Source organism: Canis lupus, chromosome X (assembly GCF_003254725.2).
Source record: "Canis lupus dingo isolate Sandy chromosome X, ASM325472v2, whole genome shotgun sequence".
NCBI classification, from domain to species: Eukaryota; Metazoa; Chordata; class Mammalia; order Carnivora; family Canidae; genus Canis; species Canis lupus.
In genome coordinates this window covers 81436024-81462117 of record NC_064281.1, presented here as the reverse complement: position 1 = coordinate 81462117, position 26094 = coordinate 81436024, and the positions used below count along the sequence as shown (strand labels likewise).

General features: G+C 46.7%; 1 protein-coding gene across 2 annotated transcripts in view; it reads right to left on the bottom strand.

The window, feature by feature from the left end:
* Window positions 1–26094, bottom strand: part of FRMPD3 (FERM and PDZ domain containing 3) — a 132339-nt gene that overhangs the window by 9781 nt on the left and 96464 nt on the right. The window contains exons 6-10 of one of the 2 annotated variants that reach the window (XM_049107537.1): window positions 21501–21637; window positions 21042–21168; window positions 18950–19039; window positions 17032–17211; window positions 6405–6549 (exon numbers count right to left, since the gene is read on the bottom strand). In XM_049107537.1, coding sequence (XP_048963494.1) covers window positions 6405–6549; window positions 17032–17211; window positions 18950–19039; window positions 21042–21168; window positions 21501–21637 — 679 coding nt within the window. Of the gene's footprint in view, window positions 1–6404; window positions 6550–17031; window positions 17212–18949; window positions 19040–21041; window positions 21169–21500; window positions 21638–26094 lie in introns of those variants that run through there. The other variant, XM_049107538.1, reaches the window with a different exon arrangement.

Below are 26094 nucleotides of genomic sequence, written 5' to 3'. Positions count from 1 at the left end.
CTGCATGCAGATGACATGATCTTGTATAGAAAAAATCCCAAGGAATCCACAAATGCATTATTAGAGCTAATAAGCTTAGCAAGGTTGCATGGCAAAGGACAATACAAAAATTAATTGTATTGTTATACGGTAGCAACAAACAACCTACTAATGAAATTAGGAAACAATTCTATTTACAATAGCACCAAAAGGAATACAATACTTAGGTATAAGTTTAACAAAAGAAGTGCAAGACTTGTACAATGGAAACTACAAGCATTTGTGAAAGAAATTAAGGAAGATTTAAATAAATGAAAAGATATTCTATATTCATAGATTGGAAGACCCAATCTTGTTAACATGGCAGTACTTTCCAAATTGATCTACAGATTCAACATAGTCCCTATCAGAATCCCAACTGACTTTGTAGTAATTGACAAGGTAATTAAAAAATTCATATGGAATCACAAAGGACACAGAATAACCAAAACCGTCTTTATAAAGAACAAAGTAGGCAGACCCACACTTCCTGATTTCTCTTTTTTTTTAATTTAAGATTTTAGTTATTCATGAGAGAGAGACACAGAGAGAGGCAAAGACACAGGCAGAGGGAGAAGCAGGCTCCTTGAGGGGAGCCTGATGTGGGACTCGATCCCAGGATCCCCGGATCACGCCTCAGCCAAAGGCAGATGCTCAACCGCTGAGCCACCCAGGCACCCCCACTTCCTGATTTCAAAACTTAATACAAAGCATGGTAATCAAGATGGTGTGATACTGACTGAAGGGTAGACACATAGATCACTGGAATAGAATTGAGAGTCCAGAACATAAACTTTCATGTTTATGATCAAAGAGCCCAACTGAAAAATGGGCAAAGGATTTGAACAGACAGTTCATGAAAGAAGATATACAAATGGCCAATAAGCATATGCAAAGATGTTCAACACCATAAGCTATGACGATGCAAATCAAAACCATAAGATACCACTTCACCTCCACTACAGTGGATGTTAAAAAAAAAAAAGACGGATGATAACAAGTATTGGTGAGGGTATGGTAAAACTGAATCCTCCAACATTGCTGGTGGTAATGTACAATGGTGCAGTCCTTTTGGGAAACAGTTTGGTAGTTTCTCAAAGTTAAACACAGAGTTACCATTTGACCAACAGTTCCACTCCTAGTTGTATACCAAAGAGAATTGAAAACATAAGCCTCCACAAAAACTTGTACATAAAGGTTCATAACATTATTATTCATAAAAGACACAAGATAGAAACAATCAACTATCCATCAACTGATGAATGGATGAAAAAAGGCAGTCTGTCTGCCAGATGGAATATTATTTGGCCAAAAAAACCAAATGAAGTAGTGATACATGCTACATCGTGGATAACACTATGCTAAATGAAAAAAAGCAAGCCACAAAAAGACTGTAAAGTGTATAGTTCCATTTATCCACAATGTCCAGGATAGACAAAGCTATAGGCCCAGAAAGTGTGGTTGTTTAGTGCTGGGTGGTGACTAGGGGGGAACTAGAGAATGAACACTAATAGATACAGAGTTGGTTTTAGGAGGGGTAAAAATTTTCTAAAATTAAATTGTGGCAATGATTGCACAGCCCTCTAAATACATTATATACACTCAGAAACGCTGAGTTGTGAACTTTAAATGGGTGTATTTTCTGGCTTGGAATTTATATCTCAATAAAGCTGTTTATTTAAGGAGTGCCTGGATGGCTCAGTCAATTAAGCATCCAACTCTTGTTTCAGCTCAGGTCATGATCTTGGGGTGTTGAGATTGAGTCCTGTGTCAGGCCCATGCTCAGCATAGTCTGCTTGAGATTCTCTCTCCCTCAGACCCTCACCTCACTCATTCTCTCTCTCTCTCTCTCTGTAAATAAATAAATAAATAAAATCTTTTTAAAAAAGCTGTTTATTAAAAAAATAAAGTACAGTACTGGGCAGAAAGTGAACTCTCAATCTTTAGAAAAAGAGCCAAAAATGTGCTCTGCACTTGAAAGAACTTTATGGGGTTTATCGTACGTAATCCTGTCAAATCTCTCCTGAGGTAGGTCCTGTTATCCTCAGTTTACAGGTAAGGAAACTGGACTCAGTTTATGGAGTCTATTCATGATCACATGACTAAGATAGGGCAGAACCATGACTAGAATAGAAGCCAAGTCTCTCTACCTTCAGATTCTAAGCCCTTGCTGTGTTCCATAGACCATGGTGCCCCTTTAAAGATAGACTCAGGTGCACCTGAGTGGCTCAGTGGTTGAGTGTCTGCCTTTGGCTCCAGTTGTGATCCTGGGGACCTGGGATCACAGGAGTTGGAGTTAGTGTAAGTAATTAAATCCAGTAGGTTCAATTTAGGCCTTAGTGGCTGTACCTAGGGTGCTCTGGATCAACTTGGGGAATAATATGTAACTACCCTCTCAACCTTAGTGAAGAAGTGCTCTAGGGCAGTGCTAAGCCTGAAGCACAAACTGTCAGTTCAAGAGGTTTCTATCCTCAGGCACTTTCCACAGATCCAGGCCATCCACCAGGTGCTAACCACCTATGAGACAGCTGTACCATCAGTGCAGCCAGCTTGGCAATAAGCTGCCATAGAGGTGGCTCCCAGGGGCATGTCCACTAAGCAGGTGGTTACTCTTTTCAGACAAGGGCTGGAGGTCTAAGGATGGATTCTCTCCCTGAAAGGTGGGAACATTTCCCAACATTATGATTACAAGGCCAGGTGATGCCCAGACCACCACTTGGTACTGTGATTTCCAGATCCAAGTTGCAGCACAGTGCTGTGTGGCAGAGAAAATATGTCTGGAAAAGTGCAGAGCTCCTCCAGACATAAGGTTAGAAATGCAAGGAGAGCCAGGTGTGCTCGGCTGATGGCTGGAACAGTGTGCCTCTCAGATTGCAAATCTGCTCTAAATTGCTAATCAGCTTTCCCCAAGGGGGATGTCCTCGTCTAGCTCTCTTTACTCAGCCACTCAGAAGACTGACTTAAAAAAAATGCTTGTAAAGAACAGGATGGCAATCCAACTAGAGTTATGTTAAAAAATATATGCAGTGTGTGTACACACACATATATATACACACATACATAGAGTCAGGGCAACACTGAGTCAGCCAGATTTCTATTAGTTGGCTTTGTTATATTCTACAATCTGATGATCAATACTGGTCAAAAGGGGCACCGGAGTGGCTCAGTGGTTGAGCAATTGCCTTTGGCTTGGGGCGTGATCCTGGGGTTCTGGGATCGAGTCCCACATTGGGCTCCCCACAGGGAGCCTGCTTCTCCCTCTGCCTATGTCTCTTCCTCTCTCTGTGTGTCTCTCATGAATAAATAAATAAAATCTTAAAAAAAAACGGGCACAGGGATGACCTAGAGGCCATTAGAGACACTCAATTTCTTTCTGAATCATCTGAAAGCATCTAGTATGTTAGGTCAAGCTTTAGTACTCTGTGCAAGTTGCTGGTTTTTAACTGCATGAAAATAGGTGAGTTGTGCATCGGATATACACAGTAGCCATTAACCAGAATATTCAATTTACCAGACCGAGCTGTCTTCTAACCATGGGAGAAAATCAGTGAGTTCTTCTGACTGTGCCCCACCACTGGGACCCCCAAAACCTTATTTTCCTGTATCTCCCACGATACTGGAGACAGCTGGTGGCTGCCTCCAGATCTCCCAATAGCTCCGTACAGGTGAGAACTGGCATTTGTTTGAGACTTTCTCTAAGCTGTGTAGGTCCTCAAGCCCAGGCATTGTTCTGTTGTGGCAGTTGAATTTTCCCTATGCAAATTCAAAGGCACTCACGACTGTACTGATATTGTCCATTCAATCAACACTCTGTGTTATCCCACTAGACTGTAAGTTCTGTGAGGGCAAGGACCCAGCATATAATGAGTTCCAGACAAATAGTTGATGAGCAGCCCCTGGGTGGCTCAGTCAGTTAAGCATCCAACTCTCGGTTTTGGCTCAGGCCCTGATCTCAGGGTGCTGAGATCAAGCCCTGTGTTGGACTCCGGGCTGGGCGCTGAGCCTAATTAAGTCTCTCTCCCTCTCCCTCTGCCCCTCAAACCCACCCAGTGCACTGGAGGTGCATGCATGTGCTTTTTCTCTCAAAAAAGAAAGAAAGAAAGAGTTGCTGAGTAAATACATGAGATAACTACTTTGGGGAAACCACTGATAAACCCAAGAGGCAATCCCTCACCTTCCATGTCCCTAGTTTCCTTTTTTCCTGGGCCCCCAGTGAGATGCAATGCTTTCTTTCCTAGTTGCTGGTTTCACAGCAGCCTTTAGGCCCAGCAGGCTAGGCACGGAGTTGGGCCAGCTGGCAGCTGCTGTGAGACAAGAATATTGCACCAGACAGAGAGATCAGGCCCTTAGCAGGCTGCAGTGCTGGCCCTGAGGAAAAAGCCCAGATGAGTCTGGCAGGATGCCCGTTCCCTATAGGCCTCTGCTAAACAACAGCTGGCCACAAGGGCTTCTTTCCTGGGATGCAAGTGGGGGCCCAGGGAGGAAATGTGTTTCCACTTTGTACCAGGAACTGGTGGCCCCGCATCATAACCTGAGTGGAGGGCTCCCCAGTGCACTGCTTGCAGTCCCCCTTTCTGTTTCTGGGGGTCACAGGATCAGGTGTGCACACTAGCCTCCTATAGTATATAGCTGTAATGCTTATCGTGCCCCACCCACCCAAAGCACTTAGTGGTTGCCATTGATCCAGCATCTAACAGCTCAAAAGGCCACATACTGGGCCCAGGCATGGACCCACACCACTGAGGAGGCGAAGCGGTACAAAGTGAACAGCACGGTGCTCCATCTGGCTCCTGCAAAGAGACAGGCCCTGTGCTGGAGGCAGCTGAGCCACTGTCACTCTGAAGGCCCCAGCGGGGACTCTCAGGAACCAGGGAGGGGCTCTAAAGCCATGCCTAGCATTTACATAAGCCTTCTTTCCAGGCTGAAATCCCTTCTAGAGAATCCAGTGAAACTGATTCGCCTCTGGAAAGGCAACAGGGGTGTGTTCAGCAACAGTGATGAGGAACAGGAAGCCCGTGCCCTCACTTGGAGGCACTATGCTCAAAGAGATTTATACCTAAGGGTGACACTGACCAGGATGCTGATGGGATAACAGAACCCTTTGGGAGGTGGATAGGATTACAGAGCCATCTCTGGGGCCTTCCAAAAGTGGATCCCCCAAAGAGCCCTCACTTTTACCTCTGGTTCTTGGCTGGGCTCCAGGCTCCCCTCTTCTGCCTTTCCTTCTCCCTTTCTCTCTCCCTATCCTGCTCTATAAGAGGCATCATTTACTTGGCTTTGATGACAGAGAGCATCACAATGCTAATCTAGGCTTGGAAATCACTTGGCCACCTGCAGGCTTGGTAATACCTATGGGCATCCAATTCAGAGCTGTTCACCTGGGGATGTGTGGCAACTCGGCCTCTTGGTTTCTTCCATTCCTAGTCAGTTCCTTTGCTTTTCTACATGGAGCCTCCTCCTATGCCTTGGGGCCACCTGTCCTTTCCCCAGCCTATGTTTGGTGGATTGCCCTCCATGTCCTGTGGATGATGTTAGGAGATGTACACATGAGTTTGTTACGATGTTCATGATGAAGACCCATGAGGGGATGGGGGTGTGTGGGGTTGCACAACTCTCTGGGAGCTGGGACATCCATTGGGAGTTGGCTTCTACTCCCAAACTCCTCCATCTAGATCAGATATGACCACACTGTAGCCCTGAAGAGTGAAGAAATGGCTGACCTGCCAGGCAAATGGATGGAGAGGCTTTGGCAGGCAAGGAGGGCAACAGTTTCTGCCATGATGTTTGAGAGCTGAGCTGGGGATGGGGTGGCTCTACTGAGCTGCATACCTGGGAAGCCTCATGTTGGGGGTTGCACTTGACCTTGTTCTTCATGGTCTCTCTAAGCCTCCTGCTGGACTGTACTCTGCGCCTGCACAACCTTGCCTACCCCCAGACTTAACTTCAGGCAGCTCTGTCAATCCCCATTATGATGAACAAGAGGAAGATTTTATCTCCACTTTCAACCTCCAGTTCTGCTGAGTCAGAGCACCCATGCCTCTCTCCTAGATCCCTGTACCTCTACTGTACCTCTAAAACTGTGCCTTAGATCTGGTGCAGTTCTCTAATTGGGCCTACTTATCGCTTATTTTCAAATTTTGATCTTACATTCATTCACTGACTTGATCATATGCAATGTGTTGTCACAGGCATCCTTTCTGGGCCAGACCCATCTGAAGGCCAGCTGTCTTTCCCACTAGCTTGTGCCAGGTAGGACCCAGTGGTATATAGTGCTGGCTGCTGGGAAACCAGGGTGCTGGTGGAATGGGGTAAGCAGAGCTCCTCCCTCAATGTTTCCAGGGTCCAAAGGCCCTCCAGTATAGTGAAAAACTGAGGCTGAGCCCTACCTGCCTTGATCATTGGAGGCGGAAGTGGCTGGCTGGCAGGCCTGGAAAAGACCATCTTCCTGGAGTCCAGAAGGAGACGGCAGTACCCCGCAATCAGGCAGGCAAAGTTGGTGGCTTCGGGCCACTCCATCAACAGCACCAGAGGCTGTGGGAGAGAGACAAGAAGAACTGTGAGGACGTGGGAAAGAGGGGAGCGAGTGCATGTCCAGGAGGATGACAGTGAAGAAAAGATGGCTCGCAGAGGTATGAGAATCATACTTTCTAAACCAAAAATCAAGGTGCGTGGACCGACAGATCATTTCATCTGAGTTGAGAGCATATTTATGGTTAACTCATACTCAAGTGTCAAAATTAAATCAACCTTTAACTACACATTTAATGAATTACCTTTACTTAAAAAAAAGATTAAAATTATATAATATCGTGTGACTGCTGCATGGCTGTATTTGTGTTTGTCAGGGCCCGGCAGATATGTGGGCCAGATTAGGAGAGTTGGGGTGAAAAAAAAAAAAGGAGAGTTGGGGTGAGTCCTAGCTAGAGTCCTGGGAGTCCTGGCTGGACTGGGGAATATCCTTGATAGAAAGTTCCTGAATCCACGAACTATCTCTTGATCATCTTTATTTTTTATTTTTTTAAAGATTTTATTTATTTATTCATGAGAGAGAGAGAGAGAGAGAGAGAGAGAGAGAGAGAGAGAGAGGCAGAGACACAGGCAGAGGGAGAAGCAGGCTCCATGTAGGGAGCCCGACATGGGACTTGATCCCGGGTCTCCAGGATCATACCCTGGGCTGAAGGTGGCGCTAAACTTTTGAGCCACCAGGGCTGCCCTCTTGATCATCTTTATAACCCATCTTGCCCAGTACCTAGAATAGCTCCCATGACATGGACACTCCATGCAATACTGTGCCTTCTGGGCCCAGTTCTCTCGGCCTGCAGACCTGCTCAGACCTCCATGCCCTCCCCTTTTTCCTCAAGTATCCTCAGGATGTTAGCTGGTGCCCTCTGAAGCAGTTCCTTGGTCAAATACATGTGTGAAACACTGGGTCAAACAAAAGCTATGCAGAGAGACGTACTTATGGGAACTCTCAGACCCTTTCACATAAGAATGTGCACTGCAAAATGTTAAGAGGTGGGCTTTAGGATTCCAGTGTTTCCAAATTATTTGACCAAAACCATCTATTTTCATAGAAAGTCTCATGGTAGTCAGTTGTATTTTTTTTAACCTACTCTGGGAAGTCTTAGCATACTCTGTTACTTTTGTTCTTGACCCTAAATCAGTCAAATTGAAACGGGGGTTGGCTGCTTGACTGTTTTGGTGACTTGGCACCGATATTTCAACAAAAGATGTATCTCCCCCAAATCAATACCTTTTCAAGAAACCTTCCCGATATCTGTATTGTGATTTTGAGAAAGTGTAGCTTGAAAATAAGTTTGGGCCAGACGAAATCAGCCATGGGAGCATTCCTCCCCCTGGGATCAGGGCAGTGGCCTCCAGATAAAGACCAATGAAGACCAATGAAGACTGGCTGAAGAGGGAGCCATGGGGCCATGACTCACCTTGACTTCTGGGGGTTCCCAGACCAGGCATTATGAGCTAAAAGAATTAGGGTGGAATGAATCCTTCTCTGACTGGTGAGGTAGCTACTGCAACAGTCCAGATGAGAGAAGATTAGGGTATCCACAAGGGCAGTGGCAATAAAAGGAACATCATGGAGGACTTGGGTGAACTTGGTCACCAACTAGACTAGCCTTCTTGGCTTGGGTCATCACCTGGGGAACAATTCTGAATCCAAATCATCTCTTCTTTCAAGTAATGTTGCAGAAGTCTCCTCGCTATCTCCCAGGATCCTGACACATAGCTCAAGTTGACTATTTTGTAGCCCATTCAGACTAGTGGTTGGCAAACTTTTTCTGTAAGGGGCTAGACAGCAAGTACTTTAGGCCTTGTGGGTCATACATTCTGTTGCAAAAACTCTGCCATTGAAGTGAGAAAACAGCCATAGACAATCCCTGAGCTAAACAGTGGGTATTATGGGGTTCTAAGAAAACTTCATTTATAGAAATGAGCCATGGGTCAGGTTTGGTTTGATCTGGGAGTAAAGCTTCTTTCCAGCTAAACACAATTGCACATATTCATTTTCACACCTCTCAGCTTGTTTCATTTGCCAACACCAATCCCCTTATCCTTTGGAAATTCTTCTCTTAGCTTCTGTTTCCATAAGGTGATACTGGGTTCTGATTCTGTCGTCTCTGACCATTTCCATCTCTCTCTTTGGCTGGCTCTCCTTGCACAGCCTCCCAAGAGTCACCACCCTCAGCCTGTTTCTCCTCTTCAACTCTTTTTCTTTAAAGATTTTATTTAGTTATTTGACAGAAAATGAGAGAGAGAGAGAGAGAGAGAGAGAGAGAGAGAGAAACACAAGCAGGCAGAGTGGCAGGCAGAGGGAGAGGGAGAAGCAGCCTCCCTAGGAGGAGCCTGATGCAGGACTCAATCCCAGGACCCCAGGATAACAACCTGAGCCTAAGGCAGATGCTCAACCACTGAGCCATCCAGGTATCCTACCCCTCTTCATCTCTTTTCCTATCTCAGTGCTCGCACGTTGCTACGTCTCTATCACACAGTCTGGTGCCAGATCAAATCCTATCTTGAATTGTTTTGTTAGTACACAATCCAATAACACTGCATGCCATGGTAAGGCATCTGGATTCCACCCCACGGGCAATGAGTTGATGATACTCCTATGGAGCTCACTCGATATCATCAGGAAGAAGAGGAACCATCTGGACTCTGAGGAACAACTGGCTCCTTTCTCTAGTAAGAGGGGGACCAGGGATGAGAGATCACCTTTGGGTCTTTTTTTTTTAAGTTTTTATTTTAATTCCAGTTAGTTTACATACCCTTTGGGTTGTTATTAAGAAGGGGCAGAGGGAGTGTTTGTACCTTTAGTTAATGGATGCTTCTGGGTCACAACAGAATGATCAACCTTGTATATAGCCAAATAGAGACATAAGGGGAATGGGATGGGGGAAGGGAAGAGCGCCGCCCCTCCTGTTAATGGCAGAAGGAAACATAGACGTTTGGCTATGGATAGCTGCTACCACCATTACTAGGAGGACTTAAGACTGACTAGGCTTGCCTCCACAGTATTCGCAGACATCATGCCTGCCCCTGCTGCCATTGCTTTATTTCAGGCCCTCCTTGCCTTCCTCCACTACCAAAACTTCTTGAGGCATATATGAATAGGTGACAAGTGGGCTGAGATCCTGAGCCCCTCGGCCTCTGGGTCCTGTTGCCTCTGGCCACAAGCTGCCTCATGTGTTTATTCTAGTGGGCCACAAAAATTGTAGCATTTTTCATGATACGGAAAAGGGGGAGCACATGGTAACCTCAGGACTTCCAGTAGCCTCCTGGTAGGCCTTCCTGCCTTTAGTCTCTATCCACTTCACTCCACATTGCTGCCCAAGGTTCTCAGACACAACTCTCACTTAAAATTTCCAATATCTTGTCACCTAAAATCTATTGCCCTCTTTTAAAAAAAGATTTTATTTATTTATGTGAGACAGAGAGCAAAGAGAGAGAGAAAGAGCAAGCACAGAGGGAGAGGGGGACGGAGAAGCAGACTTTTTATTGAGCAGAGAGCCCGACTTGGGGCTCGATCCCAGGACCCCGAGATCATGACCTGAGCCAAAAGGCAGACACTTAACCGACTCAGCCACCCAGGCATCCCAAACCTGCTGCCTTCTCATGTCATATAAATCCTTTAGGACCTGGACCCTACAGCTCCAGACAAATCTCCCACTAGCTTGCCTGTGCCCTCTTCCCACCCCTGCCCCTCTCCTTATGCTCCAGCAATGACACCCTTTCCAGAGATGCTAAATTCTTTGACCACTTTGTATCTTAACTCACGATATTCTCTCTGGCTGAAATGCTCCTGTGGTCCACTCTGTCCACCCAGCAAATTGGTCTATTGCTGGTGGGCTGGCTCATGGACAGCATGACCCACCAATAGATAGAGCCATTCATCCTAGAGCAGGGCCAACATGAGTGGAGCTTATAATCTAACAGGAAATCAGACATCCATCAAATAATCACACAAAGGAATATGAGTGGTATGAGTGGACAGTATGGTAAGGACCATGAAGGAAGAGTACAGGGAGTCATTGAAACAGAATGTCCTGGATCTGTGTGTGGGTACGTGGACGTGAATGTGTGCTCGCGTAACTAATTTGGTTTTGGAAGCTGGAGAGAGCTTCTCTGAGGGAAGGGTATTGACTGATGAATAGAATGACATTCCATTTGACCAAAGTACAGGCTGATTGGCTTAAAAGACTGATGGAAAGATGGACGGACTAGCTGGCTGCAGAGCAGTCTGACTCACCAATGCCCTGGCTGACAAGCTGGCTACAGGACAGGCAGAGTGCCTAACTGCCTGACACCCGGACTGGCTAGCTGCCTGGCTGGCTGGCTGGCTGGCTAATGGACAGCTCAGAGGCAGAGTGGTTAGCTGGCTGATTGGCTTACCTGTTGGACTTAACTTCAGTTTTCCTCCTTATCTCTTTACCTTCAATATAGCCTGATGTGGGTAATGAAACGGCACAAAGACAAAACCCTGTGCACAGAGAAGGCCAGGCACATCCCCAGCTGGCTCAGCACAGCACATCAGGAATCCATCCTCTGCGTGCCCACACAGCCAACTGGGGGCCCCCAACATGGGCCAAAAATAATTTGTCAAAGCAACACAGATGTTCTTTTCGCCAGCAGGGGTAAAAATCAAATCAAAGGCAGGCAAGCAAAGAGGTTGGATAGGTTTTCTTAGAAATCTTCAAAAACATTTTATTTTAAATAGGATTTTAATGATCATGATGTCTAAAGTAATGCCTGTCCCTACAGAAAGTGCTAGACCAGTAAAGCTCAAACACGAGAATAGGAGACACACAGGGCCCCAAGAGATACCTTGGGACATTTCTTTGATGATTTCTTTTCCCCCTTGTGTGCTTCTGTGGTAATGGGGTATGGTAATGGCCCACTGATGTCTCAGTCCCAGACTGCTGTCTCTTGGAGAAGGAGATTTGCATACTGTCTCACGTTCAATCCACTAAGAGCAAGTAAGCAGAGTGAAAAACTGTAACAAAATATGCCCAGGCCATCTTCAAATGTTCAAGGAGAAAAGGGGGATGGTGTTAGAGACATGGGCAGCCATGAGAAGGCAGTGTAGGGATTAACTCTCTATGCCCCTTCCCAGAGTGCTTAGAGGGTGCTAGGAGCTTGAAGGCATCCTACACTTTGGAATGCCAGCTAGGAAGGGGACTGGCCTTGGGTAATCTCATTGTGCTCTAGCATCTCTGAAAACTAGAACAAGATGGAAATCTGGGGACACAGAAGGGTAAGGTTACGAGATGCTAGTCCTTGGGCCCAGGGGGCCAGGACATTTGGGGTCTTGCCTCCATGGCACTGGGGAAGGCTAATTGGACATAACCAGCCAATTTGGAAGCAAGGCAGCACACTTTAAGGCAGTGGTTCTCAGGCCAGACACACATTATGATTGATCACCTGGGAAGCTTGAAAAACATACATACTCCAGCCTCACCTTACCTCCCCCCCACCCAGAATTCTGGTTTAGATGGTCTGAGAGGAAGGGCCCAGGTAACCATTGGCTTTTAAATCTCCGTACATGATCCTGATGTGCAGTCAGTGCTGAGAACAACTGCTTTGAGTCAATAATCTTAGTTTTACCAGGCCCTTCCAGAATTTTCCCAGAGTGGCATATCTGGGAGGAAATGAGCCAAGTGTGGTTTCTTTTTTTTTTTTTTTTTTTTTTCCAAGTGTGGTTTCTAACTTCCATGTTCCTTGTTAAGGAAATTCAGATATTCTTTCTTCAGTATACCTTACACAGTGGCATGCTGACAAACACTAAACCACTAGTTCTATCAAGTCCTGATGTGCAGTGCTTGCCAATTTCCCTAGTGTACATATTCCCACCATGGCTGCTTTCAATTTATCCATGTGATGTCACTGAATGCAGAGTTGGGAAAGATGCGCCTGTGTAAAGTGGCTCCAGTGTGACACTGAACGTAAATGACAGACTCCTACTGAGCCCAGGGAAGCCATTCCCCAGTAGGCGCCTTCCTAGACCTGACCCTGCCAAATCCTTCCCTTTGTTCATGCATGTGGAGAGGCACCACTCAGTAGCCACAACACTGCTGATATGGAGTGCCTCCAGGAAGCTTCCTTAATCTCCGAACTAGAATTAATTTTGCCCTCTTCTGTATTCTGATGTGCTTTTGGTACCCCTTCTCTGGCACCTTCTTTGGGATGCCATGTATTGACACACTTCTATCTCTCCAACATCCCAGAAAGCTTCTTGAGGGCAAGGAGGCCTGTCTTTTTGTTTCATGCCTGTATTTCCCATTGGGGAGCTTCCTAGCAATGCTGAGTTCATACTAAATAACTTGTCAGAATGGAAGCCTGGAATCTTTTTTTCCCTCCCTAATTCTTTTTTTTAAGATTTTTATTTATTTATTTATTTATTCATGAGAGACACACAGAGAGAGGCAAAGATATAGGCAGGGGAGCCCACTATGGGACTCGATTCCCAGGACCCCAGGATCACGCCCTGAGCCAAAGGTCTCAACCACTGAGCAACCCTGGCGTCCCACCTCCCTCACTCTTCCTATTTTTCTCCCATCACCATATCATCGATCCTACCTCTGCTGATTTATCTGCCAGAAGTATATAAATACCATTCTATTTCATAGCGCCTGGACTCATGGTGATACACAAAGCAGGCATCTCTGATTACAGATGCATCTGATCTCATGTAACAAAACTTGAGTGTGAGCAGAACGTTTCTCAGCTGCATCTGTCTTTAACGTAGGATATGAGAGTCTCCTACTTGAAGGAATCTCATGGTTATGTTAGTTTCCTGTTGCTTCTGTAATGAGTCAACACAAACTTAATGTTTTAAATGATACACATCTGTTCTCCTACAGAGGCGAGAAGAAGGTCAGAAGTCTGGGTCAAGCCTCCCTACGCTAAAATCAAGTGTAGATAGGGCTGCATCCCTTCTGGAGGCTCTAGGGAAAAATGGCCTTTTCTGGCTTCTGGAGGCCACCCACAAGCCTTGGCTCACGGCCCCTGAATCCGTTTTCAATGCCAACAAGGTCAGCCCGAGTCCTTCCTACCTCTCATTACTCTGACTTTCTCTCCCACCTCCCTCTTCTACTTATAAGGACCTTTGTGGGGACACCTGGGTGGTTCAGGGGTTGAGCATCTGCCTTTGCCTCAAGGCATGATTCCGGGGTCCTGGGATCAAGTCCTACAATGGGTTCCCCTGCCTATGTCTCTGCCTCTCTCTGTGTTTCTCATGAATAAATAAATAAAATATTTTTTTAAAGGACGCTTTTGATGACACTGGGCCCACCTGGATAATCCAGAATAAGTTCCCTATCTTAAGGTCAGCTGATTTGTTCCATCTGCAACCTAAATTCCCCTCTGCCGTATCACATGATCCAGGGTTCTGGGGATTAGAGCACAGGTATATTTGGGAGTGGGCCATTATTCTGCCTAGGAGAAACATTCCAGTGCAAAATGGATCATTCTCCTGTGTTTTTTTTCATATGCACTGTATCGCTTGCTTCAAGTAGCATGTACTTGAACTATCCACCACCTGGCGGTTGCATCACCTACCTAAACATATGCTGTTTCCCACTCAGCAAGGTGCAACCTTCTCCTAGCCCCCTCCATTCACCAATGAGATGTCCCATTTATCCCATAATGTGGTCTCTCACCTCTCCAACCACCCACAATTTGGATCCTCTGTGTGCTGCGTGCAGAGCCCCGGTCTTCAGTGTACCCAGGATCCCCAGAAGCAGGCAGTAAGGGTTAGGTATAATAAGACATATACGTTGTGTGTGCAAGAGAGGAACATATATGGGCATACATGTGCACGCCCATGGTGAGTCCATATGTTTCCATATGCTGGCTCTTTTACATGACCACTGCTGTCCCTCCAGCTCAGGCCCTGCCCTTGTCACTTCACCCCTGCACCAGTGCCACCAACCCCACCTCGCCTCCCTGGCTTCCCAGCAGCCTTGCCTTTGAAGCTTTTAACCAGCTTGTTCTGCCCACCCTCAATCTCCAATCTATTTTTCTCGTTATTGTCCTCTTCAGCCAAGCAACTATGCTTATCTACCTGCACATATGGCTTGCTTATTTCCATGCTTGCTCTCTGCCTGTGGACACATCCCACCTCTCTCTCAGCTAATCCATGCCTATTGCTTCAAGATCCAGCTTAAAACACTCTCTTGTGGGAAGCCAGTTCTGGTTGACCCCTTCCCGTTCTTTCGTTCCATGTTCTGCACAATATTCACCTGCAAAATTTACTTCCTATTAACTCTCCGTCATTGCTGTTTTGCTTTTCAAACAATAACTAGTCTAATTTGTTTAGTACTCGCTACGTATTAGGCAACATGCTAAGTAAGACCTTTTTTTTTTTTTTTTTTAAATTTTTTTTTTAAATTTATTTATTTATGATAGGCACACAGTGAGAGAGAGAGAGGCAGAGACACAGGCAGAGGGAGAAGCAGGCTCCATGCACCGGAAGCCCGATGTGGGACCTGATCCCGGGTCTCCAGGATCGCGCCCTGGGCCAAAGGCAGGCGCCAAACCGCTGCGCCACCCAGGGATCCCAGTAAGACCTTTTTAAGTACGTTTTCTCAGTTAATCCTGAACCACCACCTTTGCGGTAGGCCTTTCATTGTGCAGTTGAGGAAATCAGTGTTCAGAGAGGTTTAGACACTTTGTCAAGGCCACACAGTTAGGAAGTGGTAGAGCTGGGAGTTGAACCTGATCTGTCTGATTCCAGAGCTCCATACATGTTCTGATGTTGTGTTATTAAGGCAGGCTATGTGTCTTTGTGGGTCTAGTCTCCCCAGTAAGAGTGTGGTCCCTCCTGGGCAGCATTCATGCGCACACCTGTGGCTGGATCACTCCTAGAAATGAGAATAGTGCTCCTCACTCAGTCTATACCCACTGACCCTGTACAGCTTGGTTTCTTCCGGAGCTCTGGCCCCAGAGGTCAGTGGTTCTTAAATCTGGCTATACTATAGAATCACGTGGGGGGCGCCTGGGTGGCTCAGTCAGTTAAGCATCTGCCTTTGCCTCAGGTCATGATTCCAGGGTTCTGTGGTTGAGCTCTACATTGGACCCCCTGCTCAGCAGGGAGCCTGTTTTTCCCTTTCCCTCTGCCTGCCACTCCTGCTTGTGTTCTCTCTCTCTCTCTCATCAAATAAATAAATAAAAAATATTTTTTAAAAAAAGAATCACTTGGGGAGCTGAAAAGTAAATAAGTCCTGATGCCCAGGCTGCACCCCGACCAATTCGATCACAATATCTGGAAACAGGACCCAGGCATCTGCATTTTTAAGATGCTCACAAGGAAATTCTATAGGGCAGCCAATGTTGAGAATTACTTGTACGACACAGAAAAAGATTCCGTCAGAAAGTCATTCCTTTATTTTAAACCCTTTTTTTTTTGTTTCTCAGGAAGTCACATCTACCCTGCATGCATCTTCCTGTTTTTCCTCTCTCTTCCCTACCTATCCATTTGGCTTTTTACCCAAAAACATCTGAGGAGGGCAGCGATCATTGGTTGAGGAAGTGGCCGCAAGTCAATTAGAGATCAGCTCCAGGCAGGTTCCTAAACCAATGGGAATACTGGAAATCACAGGTGGAGAAATTAACATATTAAAGCTTTCTGAGTTTCACAAAGACAAAAACAAATAATTTGCTCTTTTAGCAACAGCAAACACTCCATCTCTTAATCTGCTAACAACATCTCCCCTTGGGAAATCCTTTAAGAAAAGAAGATTGCATCTCCTCTAATAGCTTCTGCCAACTGGCAGGCAAGCCTGCCCCCCACCCATACTGGTTACTGGGTGTTCAACACGAGAGCATGGAGGGGCTGGCTGACCGTGGCTGCCAGACTCTGCACAGGTAACAGGTGCTTGCCAGTTGGAAGGAGCCCATCTCTGGAAAAGGTTCTAAGATTCTGGAAGGATGGGACTCTGGGAGGTAAAATGTGGACGAGGTTCTGCCTGTTGCACGTCTCCCCACCTCTTTAGGTCTGTCCACATACTCAGGCATCCCTGCCTCCACAATTCCAAGGATGTACTCTGGTAGGGTTCCACAACTGGTGGGCACATATCCCTTCTGCTTCTGGGGTGACCAGATAGGGCCTGGGGAGGGCCACTGTCTCTGGGGCTGGACCAGTTATCCCATCGTTCCACACAAGTGCTGTGCTGTGACACAAGAAAGATTGGGAAGCCACAGTCTGGGGATCACTGAGAGTTGCATTCCCCTGCCCTCTGCTGAAGACCCCATGTGGGTTGATGTGCAGTGCAGCCTTCCCCAGCACTGGCTGACCCTAGCAGGTGGTCAAGACAGCATGCCCCACACACAGGGCTGAGAGAGGAAAGAAAGAAGAGTGTGGAGGGGCCCAGGGTCGGAACTGCTTCAGAATCACTGACTCTCACTGACAAGGCTCAGACTCTCCTTTCTCTCATTCACTTCTTCCTCTGGTCCTAGGCCTGTCCCTGGAGAGAAGGGGCTCCACAGAGCTGGGCTCACCTTGGCATCCATGATGCTGGTCTCCACCCGGGCCACGCCCTGGTTCTCCCGGAACAGCTGGATCTTACTGATCTTGCTGAACTCCGACAGCACAGTGGTGAGGTTGGTTTTGAGGTCAATGACGTGGCTGATGCCGTGACGGGGTCCCACCAGCAGAGTGGTGGCTGACTGCTTCTCGTCCTAGGGTCCAAGCATGGCAGGCGGCATCCACAGAGAGAAGGGTGGAGGAGGTGACAAAGGAGGCAGGAGGAAACAGAAAATAGGCATTGAACTGGTTCTGCTGGGAGGTCTGGAAACATCTGGGGCTTTGGGCCAGGACGGGAGGACAACGGTGAGGGGAAGATGGTATGGGGTGCTCCTGTTCTCAGGGCAAGCCTGGGGTCAGTCACCGGTTTCAATGGACACCTGAGGCTCAACAACTGGCTAAATGAGGTAGAGAGTAGCGGGGCTGGCTCTAGCACAATCGTGATGTTGATGAGGCTTGTGTTTTAAAGCTCTGCTGCATCCTCTTCCGGCCAAGCCTCAGGAGGTGGGGGGCGGGTTTCCATTCATTGCTGCAGGCCACTCCAGGCCCCCCACCCAGGGCTCTGAATCCTGTGACACCAGTGGCATCCTGTGTCTGTTTTCTACATCCTTGCCCAAGAGCCACTTAAACCTACACTCCTCACCTGGTGCCAGAAGCTAAACGGACACTCTGCCTAAGGTGTTAGGAGTTGAAAGGGTGCTTAAGAGCAGGGTTGGGGGATCTGCCTCCCAGACATTTGCTCTTTAATTGGCAAAACCCAAAGGAATGGCCTATAAGGATTTCAGCAGTGGTGTTTTGGTGGGGGGGGAGTGCAAGGGTGGGGGGTGGAGGAAGGGGGTAGGACTTTCAGGGATCTGCAAATCCCAGTATGTAAATTGTCTACTTCAGCGCCTGATGGACTGGATTCCCTTAAGTGGTCCTGACAGGCTCCTGAGCACCATCAAGCCTGAGCCCTCTGCTGGTCCATTCCCTGGCATTAGCATCACCCCAAGGAACCTCTTTAGGTCTGCTATAGACACTTTGATAAGCAGCTTTCCAGCAGTGTGCCCCACGAGCATGATAGTATGTTCCCCAGAGCATGACAGGCACCTGGATCCAGTCAGCAAGGTGATTTGAATTTCCTTTCACCACAGCTCACCAGGGTGAGCCAGCCTGGGGCACAGGTTCAGGGGGACCAGCTGTGCATTGCCAGACAGGGCGTTACTGCAGTAGAGGCCTTGGGCAGGTAGGGGAAAGCAGGCAGACTCAGAGAGCCTGGGATCGGGGGGCTGCAGGGGTATGGGAAAGGCAATGAAGCAGAGCAGGGAATGGCAAATTCTGGCCCAAGGGCCCAATCCAGTCCATCACCAGCATTTGTACAGCCCACACTCTCAGAATGATTTTTACATTTTTAAATGACTGGAAAAAATTCAAAAGAACCATATTTTGTGACACATGAAAAATCACATGAAATTCAAATTTCAGTGCCCATAAATAAAGAGATACTGGAATACAGCCATACTCAATGTGTCTGCATTGTCTGTGGCCGTTTTTGTGCTGCAGTGGCAGCTAAATAGTTGTGACAGAGACCCGCGTGGCTTACAAAGCCCAAAACACATGCTATCTAGCTCTTTACACAAGAGGCTTGCTGATGCCTGAAATCGAGGAAAGGAGATGCAGAAGGGTCATGGAGGGATAACCAAAAACAAATATGGCCTCCTACTTGACCATTTTACCAGAGGTGGGACTAGAGCACCACGGGAAGGGAGAGGGAGGAAGAGGAGGAAGAGGAAGGTCTTTAGAAATATTTGCTGGCAGAGAAGGCCACCCTAAGGCTCTAGTGGAGTCTCTCCTGTCCCCACCCAAGCACAAGTGCACATAAGGGACTCCCTCCCTGCCATGGCCCTCACTGACCAGTCCCACAGTGTTGAACAAAACGCCCGTGAAGGTCGGAAGTTCGTTCAGAATTCGAAGATACTGGAGCTTTGCCTGAATTGCAGAGCCCTGTGGAAACAATCCATCCAGACATGTGAGAAGCCTGAGTGGCCCAGGAAAAGCAAACATGTATCCTCAGGAGGGAATGTCAACATCGCAGGACGAGGTGCTAGTCAGACTCATCAGCAAGCCACACTGGGTGTGTGAGGAGACCCTCAGAAAAACCTGAAAGGAAGGCTCTATTTGGATGACTCCTGTCTCTAGCCATCCCATCTCCCTTTCTAAACCTTCCTCCCACCTCCCAATCCCAGTGCCTTCAAAACCCAGCTGATTCATTTTGTTCTTGGGACAATTCATCAACACCTTCCCCAAACTCAGACAACCCCACCTCATCTACACCTCTGTCCTGAGATGCCCTGTTGCCACCCTGGGACTGGCCAGCCCCAGCCAGGGGACCCAATCAATGCCTTTAATCCTGAGCACCCCTAAGCCTCAAGCCTGCTCTTCTGCTACCATCTCCTAATTAGAGAAGTCTTTTTCAGTGGGACCAGCCTCCCCCAGACATTTGGGCCAGGAACCTGTGTCAACACGGGGCTCCTCCCTTGTGGGCCACCAGCCACCACATATCCTTGACTGTACCTCCTAACTTCCTCTCCAATCTATTTACTCTCCTTTTCCTCAACCCCTCCACCCCACTGTTAAGGACAGCAACCTAAAACAGTTTAATCCTGTTGGCCACTGGCTTAAATCCTCCAATGGCTTCTTGATGTCCACAGGATGAGGCATACAAGGTGCTCCAGGAACTGGCTCCTGCCAACTTCTTTGGCTTTCTCTTGTGCTCCCCCCTCCCCCAAGCATGTCCCTAGCACTCTGTGTACTTGCTTATGCTGAACTATTTGCATTTCTTTTCATGCACAATGTTCTCTTATATCCCCATGGTCTTGTACAGATGGTTCCACCTGCCTGCCTGGGAGTTCTCCTCCACCCTCCTCCCCACCCCCCCATCTCCCCCTCAGCTAGACAAACTTCTCTGTCAAGACCCAGTTCTGGCATCAAATGCGCCACTCCCTGGCCTTTGCTATCTCTCTCTAAGGCTGGGTTGAGTGTGCCTCCTCCTCCGTGTTTCCAGAGCCCCCACGCCTGTCACACAGTGTTGTGACTGTCGTGTTTCCCCACTAGTCTGTGCCTGACTTGAGGGCGGGGAGCAAGCAGGCCCTCTTCATCTTTGCCTCCCCAGCCCAAGCATGGGGAGGGGGGGTCCCTTAAAAATGTTTCCTGAGGAGATAGCCCAGGAGCACTGATGGTCTCCCTCTGGGAAGAAACAATTTGATTCAATATGCACAGCAAGGTAGGCATGGCTTGACTCTCTGGGGAAATCTGCATCTTTTGAGAGAAGCTCATGGGTAATACAAGGAATCTGGAATGGATGGACCAGACAGGATGCGACTGTGTCTGGTGTCTAGGTCTGTGGGCTGATCTGGTGCCTTTAACCACCCCTCCTGGGAAGGAAGGGACCAGAAAGAGAGAGACCTTCAGGGGTGAAGGGAGGGGAGAGGAAGCCCTCAGGGGGCATGAGAGGATGTGCAGAGAGCTGAACAGGGCTGTGAACCCTCAACCCAGTGACCCATTCTCTAGATCAAGCCTTGTCTGACCAGGCTGCACTTTGATCTCCCGGAATTCCCTCTCCCCCAGCTGACGAATAGAAGGCTGATGAGGGACAGAGCAGTCCTTTCCATGGAAAACACAGCAGGTATTCAATCGGCACTGATTCAGTGGGTGAAATGATCCGAGAATTGCCCCCTCACGCATCTTGGCCCCTTTGCTTTGAGAATCCCAGGCTCTCTCAGGGACCTGGCCCTGAGGAGTCTCTGGGTGAGGCTCAGGCTTGAAGAAACCCCTCTCCACCATCATCGCCCATATCCAGCCAGGCTGGATGTGTACCCAACTCCAAACCAGTGGGAGGGGGTCCCCAAAAGATCAGATCTGCCGGGAAACCACACCGTAGACACCCCTGCCCCCCGCCATGGCCACTAGTTCTTGAGCAGGGCACCCAATGGATGCCACTGGGTACCTTGGTGCTACTGGAAGGATGCATTTGGTGGGCCTTCAACTGCTGAGATAGAGATTTCCGGAGGTTTTTCTCTTTGATGCCCTGTAGGAGGGAGGGGGGAAGAAAGGGTTCCAGGCCCCATTCCTTCCTGAGAGCAGAAGAAAAGCAAGAAATTAGTGAGCATGACAGAATGGGACAGAGAAAGGAAAATGGCAAGGCCAAAATTAGATCTGAGAGGCAGAGGGAGGGACGGAGCCTGCAAGAAAAAGAAAGAGGGATGGAGCAAGAGAAACACATTGGCCCCACCTCCCTGGAAGAAGCCAGAGCTCAAAGGCATCATGGTCTAGGTGTGAGGAACTGTCATTTTCATTCCTAGCCCCGGCCCTAAGATTCCTGAAAAGAACAGTGCAGCTCGACCTGTTGCACTTTCTCCCTCTATAGCTATTTTCTGTCTTCCCAGAGGGCCCTGTCAGAACTCACTCTACGTTCTTGAGCGAGATCTTCTGACTAGGTCGAGTGGCTGAGACCGTGATATAGATGTGAAGGGCGGCGAGGTCCAAAAGCATCTCTGGCTTGGGTTCCATTCCAAAGCGTTCTCGGATAACATCGTTCCGACTCTGCAGCAGAGAGCAGTTCAAAGCCATCAGTTAAAAAAGGTGTTTGCTCTCCAGCCCTCATCCCCCGATCTACTCCATGGCACCCCAGAAAAGCATTGCAGCATAAAGTAAGACATCCTAGATAAAGGGGAAAAGGAAGTTTCTGCCCTTGGGGAAGAGGCAACTGAAGAAACTTGGCTCTCAGGGACACTATTTGCTTCATTCATCAGATGCTGGGCAGGCTTCTCAGTGACAGATGCACACAGTGGCAGGGCACAGATGGGCAGATCATCTAGATCACTGCAAAAGTGAGACATGACACCACTTTCTTTCTTTTGTCTTGTTACAAGAGGCCTTCCTGCCTTTTATTGGAGGCCTAAACTCACTCCCCAGCCATACAGGGATCCTCTACTAGCTAGGTGGGAATAAAGAAAGATACTGGGAGGAACTCTCCATAGACCTCAGACCTCAAAGCCCAGGGTGAGAGATGGACCATAGGGATGGGGCAGATATTCTGTTCCTTGAGGTCTGAAAGTCAAAAGCAGCAATGAGTCAACAGAGAAGCCCCTAACATGACAGCCCCCAAATCCTGAAGGTCAGAGTCCCAGCTATTAATGATTCAGCCTGGGTTAGACCAATTGCCCATTTGGCTGAGGTGAAACTAGGATGAGTTAAGGGACTAGGGAGCCACAATGGTATCACTACAGCATAGGAGAGAGTAGAAAAGGAATGCTTCATCAAGGACCATCTATGTAGAAAATCCAAGGGAGGGACACCTGGATGGCTCAGCGGTTGAGCGTCTGCCTTCGGCTCAGGTCCTGATCCCAGGATCTGGGATCAAGTTCCGCATCGGGCTCCTTACAGGAAGCCTGCTTCTCCCTCTGCCTATGTCTCTGCTTCTCTTTGTGTATCTCATGAATAAATAAATAAGATATTTTTAAAAATCCACGGGAATCTACCAAATGCTTAATAAAACTGATGAGTTAGGAAGGCTGCAGGATATATTAGAAACATACAAAAATCAGTTGCGTATCTACATGCTTGCGACAAACAATTGGAAATTCAAATTAAAAGTCAAAATACCCTTTACAATAGCATCAAAAACTATGAAATCATTAGGGATAAATCTGTCAAAAATAAGTGAAAGGCCTGTATACTGAAAACTAGAACACACTGATGAAAAAGACTAAAGAAGACCAAAATAAATGTAAAAATATCCTATATTCATGGGTCAGAAGACTCGGTATGGGGAAGATGTCAATCCTCCTCGAATTGATCTATAGATTCAACCCAACTCCAATCAAAATCACAGCAGATTTTTGGTAGAAATTGACAAGCGAATTTTAAAATTCAATGCAAAGAACCTAGAATGACCAGAACAACTTTGAAAGAACAACAAAGAGGATACATGCGACCTGATTTTAAGACTTACAAAGCTACAGTAATCAAGAGTGTGATGTTGGCATAAAAATAGATAAGTAGATCAGTAAAGAGTTCAGAAATAGACCCACACACATATATAGACAACTGATTTTTGACAAAGGTGCAAAGGCAAGACAGTGAAGAAAGGAGACTCTTTTCAACAAATGGTGTAGGCACAGCTGGATTTCTTTTTTTTAAGATTTTATTTATTTATTTATAGAGACACACAGAGAGAGAGGGAGAGAGAGAGAGAGAGAGAGAGAGACAGAGAGACAGAGAGACAGAGACACAGGCAGAGGGAGAAGCAGGCTCCATGCAGGGAGCCCGACATGGGACTCGATCCTGGGTCTCCAGGATCATGCCCTGGGCTGTAGGCAGCACTAAACCGCTGCACCACCGGGGCTGCCCTGGATTTCTATAGAAAAAGGAGAAGGAGAAGAAGGAGGAGGAGGAGATGAAGAAGAAAATTGGTCGATACCTTGTACTGCATAAAAAAAATTGTCAAAATGGATCACAGACCTAAATACAAAATCTAAAGTACTAAAACTTCTAGAAAAAAAAAGGAGAAAATCTCTGTGACCTTGAGTTAAGCAAGGATTTCTTAGATATAACATCATTAGCATGATCCATAAAAGCATCATCCATCAAAGAACAAACTGAGAAATTGGATGGACTTCATCCAAATTCAAACATTTGCTCCGTGGAAGATACTGTTTAGAGAATGAAAAGAGAATCCATAGACTGGGAGAAAAACTGCAGATAACTTATCCAACAAGCAACTTAGATCCAGGATATATAAACAAGTCTCATAACTCAGTAACAAGAAGATGAACAACCCCAATAAAAAAGTATGCAAAATATCTGAAAAGATACTTGACCAATAAAAGATGTATGTTGGCAAACAAACACATGAAAAGGTGTTTAACATCATTAGTCAGGGGGAAATGCAAGTGAGAGGAGATACTACTGAGATACCACTGAATACTATTAAAATGACTAAAAATAAATAAATACTGACAATACCAAGTGCTGATGAGGATGTAGAGAAACTGGAATGCTCATACATGGCTGGTGGGAATGTAAAATAGTATTACCACTCTGGAAGACAATATTGGAATTTCTTTTTAAAAAAATGAAAGAAAGACAGGTCTACCATATGATCAAACCATTCCATTCTTAGGTGTTTACCCAAGAGAAAGGAGAGCGTATGCCATACAAAGACTTGGGCAAGAATGTTCGTATAAGCTTTGTTTGTAGTAGCCAAAAACCTGGAAACAACCCAAATGTACATCAGTAGGTGAGCTGATAAAAACATTTTGGTACATCCATACCACATAATGCTACTCAACAATAAACAAGAATGGAGTAATGATATACACAACAACAAGGATGGATCTCAAAATCATTAGGCTAGGTGAAAGAAGTCAGACAAAAATAAAGGTATGTACAGTATGGTTTCATTTATATAAAAACTCTAGAAAATGTGGATTAATCTATAGGGATAGGAAGCAGGTCAGTGGTTGCCTGGGGGTTGAGGGTAGGGAGGAAATTACACAGAAGCTTGAGGAAACTTTTGGGAAGTACTGGATATGCTCAGTATCTTGATTGTGGTGATGGTTTTGTGCATATAGACATATGCCTAAACCCATCAAACTGTTGTTTTAAATATGTTCAGTTTATGTGTCAACTAGACCTCAATAAAGCTGTTCATTATAAAAAAGAAGAAATTACAGGTGAAGTCCCTATCATCCCGAAGGGGAGGGACAGTGTGAACATGGTCTTGACACCAAATTCCAAAAACAATTGAACCAAGATGATCCCTGGAAGCTTGGATGAAGAAATTTAGGGCCAAGAAAATGAGAACCAGACTTAAAAAATGCATAGAGGAACCACAACACATCGCCCCCAGAGTGCTGGTACAAGAGCTCAAGGCTGTTGGAGAAATGTTCCTAACATTTTAGATTGTTAGAAGGAACAACCGTGATGCCTCACAGCACATCTGCAGGTGTTGTTGTCATAGACATCATTAGAGATGAGTTCTCAGCTTATTTTTCTACTCTTACACCAAGCACTTTGGGTGTTCTGTGAGCATCTAAGACTCAACGTATCCCAAAAATGACCTTAGCTTTTCCCCAAGCCCATTCCACTCCCTGTATTCCTTAACTCTACCAGATACACATTGAGTCAAAGCCCACTGGTTGTACCTTTTTGTTATTTCTTGAATCCCACCCCACTCCATTCCAACCTGCCCTGGTTCTGGCCTCCATCATGTCTCCTTTGGATAACTGCAATCGCTTCCCAGCTGGCCTACTTCCTCGGCACTATGTAATCTTTCAAAGTGGCTCATCTGCCTGGGTGGCTCTCCTTTTCACATTTCTGTATCCCCACCCCACAGCAGAATTTCTTTACCCCTGGCTACCCATGAGAATCACCAGAGGAATTTGGAAAATATCAACATCTGGAGCCCATTCCCATAGATTTTGATTGATTTGGTCTTGGGTGGAGCAGGACATTTTTTTTTTTCAAACCTTCCCAGGGGATGCTAAGTGCAGCTAGGGGTAAGACCCACTGCACTAAATCAGTGGTTCCAACACCATTGGACATGGGAATTCCTTGGACAGCTTGTTAAAAACATGGGCCTGAATCATTTTGAAGTCAGAGCCTATCAGGCCCTTCACCACCTTGCTTCCTGTCTATCCCATTTCATTTTTTATTGCTCCTCACCTCACATTCTGCACTCCAAGCATAATAAATTGCTCACAGTTCTCTCACCAAACCATGCTGTTTCATGCCACCAAGGCTTTTTAGGTGCCTGCCACTTTGCCTAGAATGTGCCCCCTCCACTCTATATCCACACACAGCAAACTTACACTCATCCTTCAAGGCCAAGAGCATGCACGCATCACTTTCTCTGTGAAGCCTCCACTGTCCTCCTCCCAAGAAGAGTTGGTAAGCTGCTTCCTGGCTGCTCTTGCTGGCACTGTACCCTGCCATGATCATAGGACCGATGCACTGTTTTATATGCACTCATGCATAGGTCTGTTGATGAGATCTAG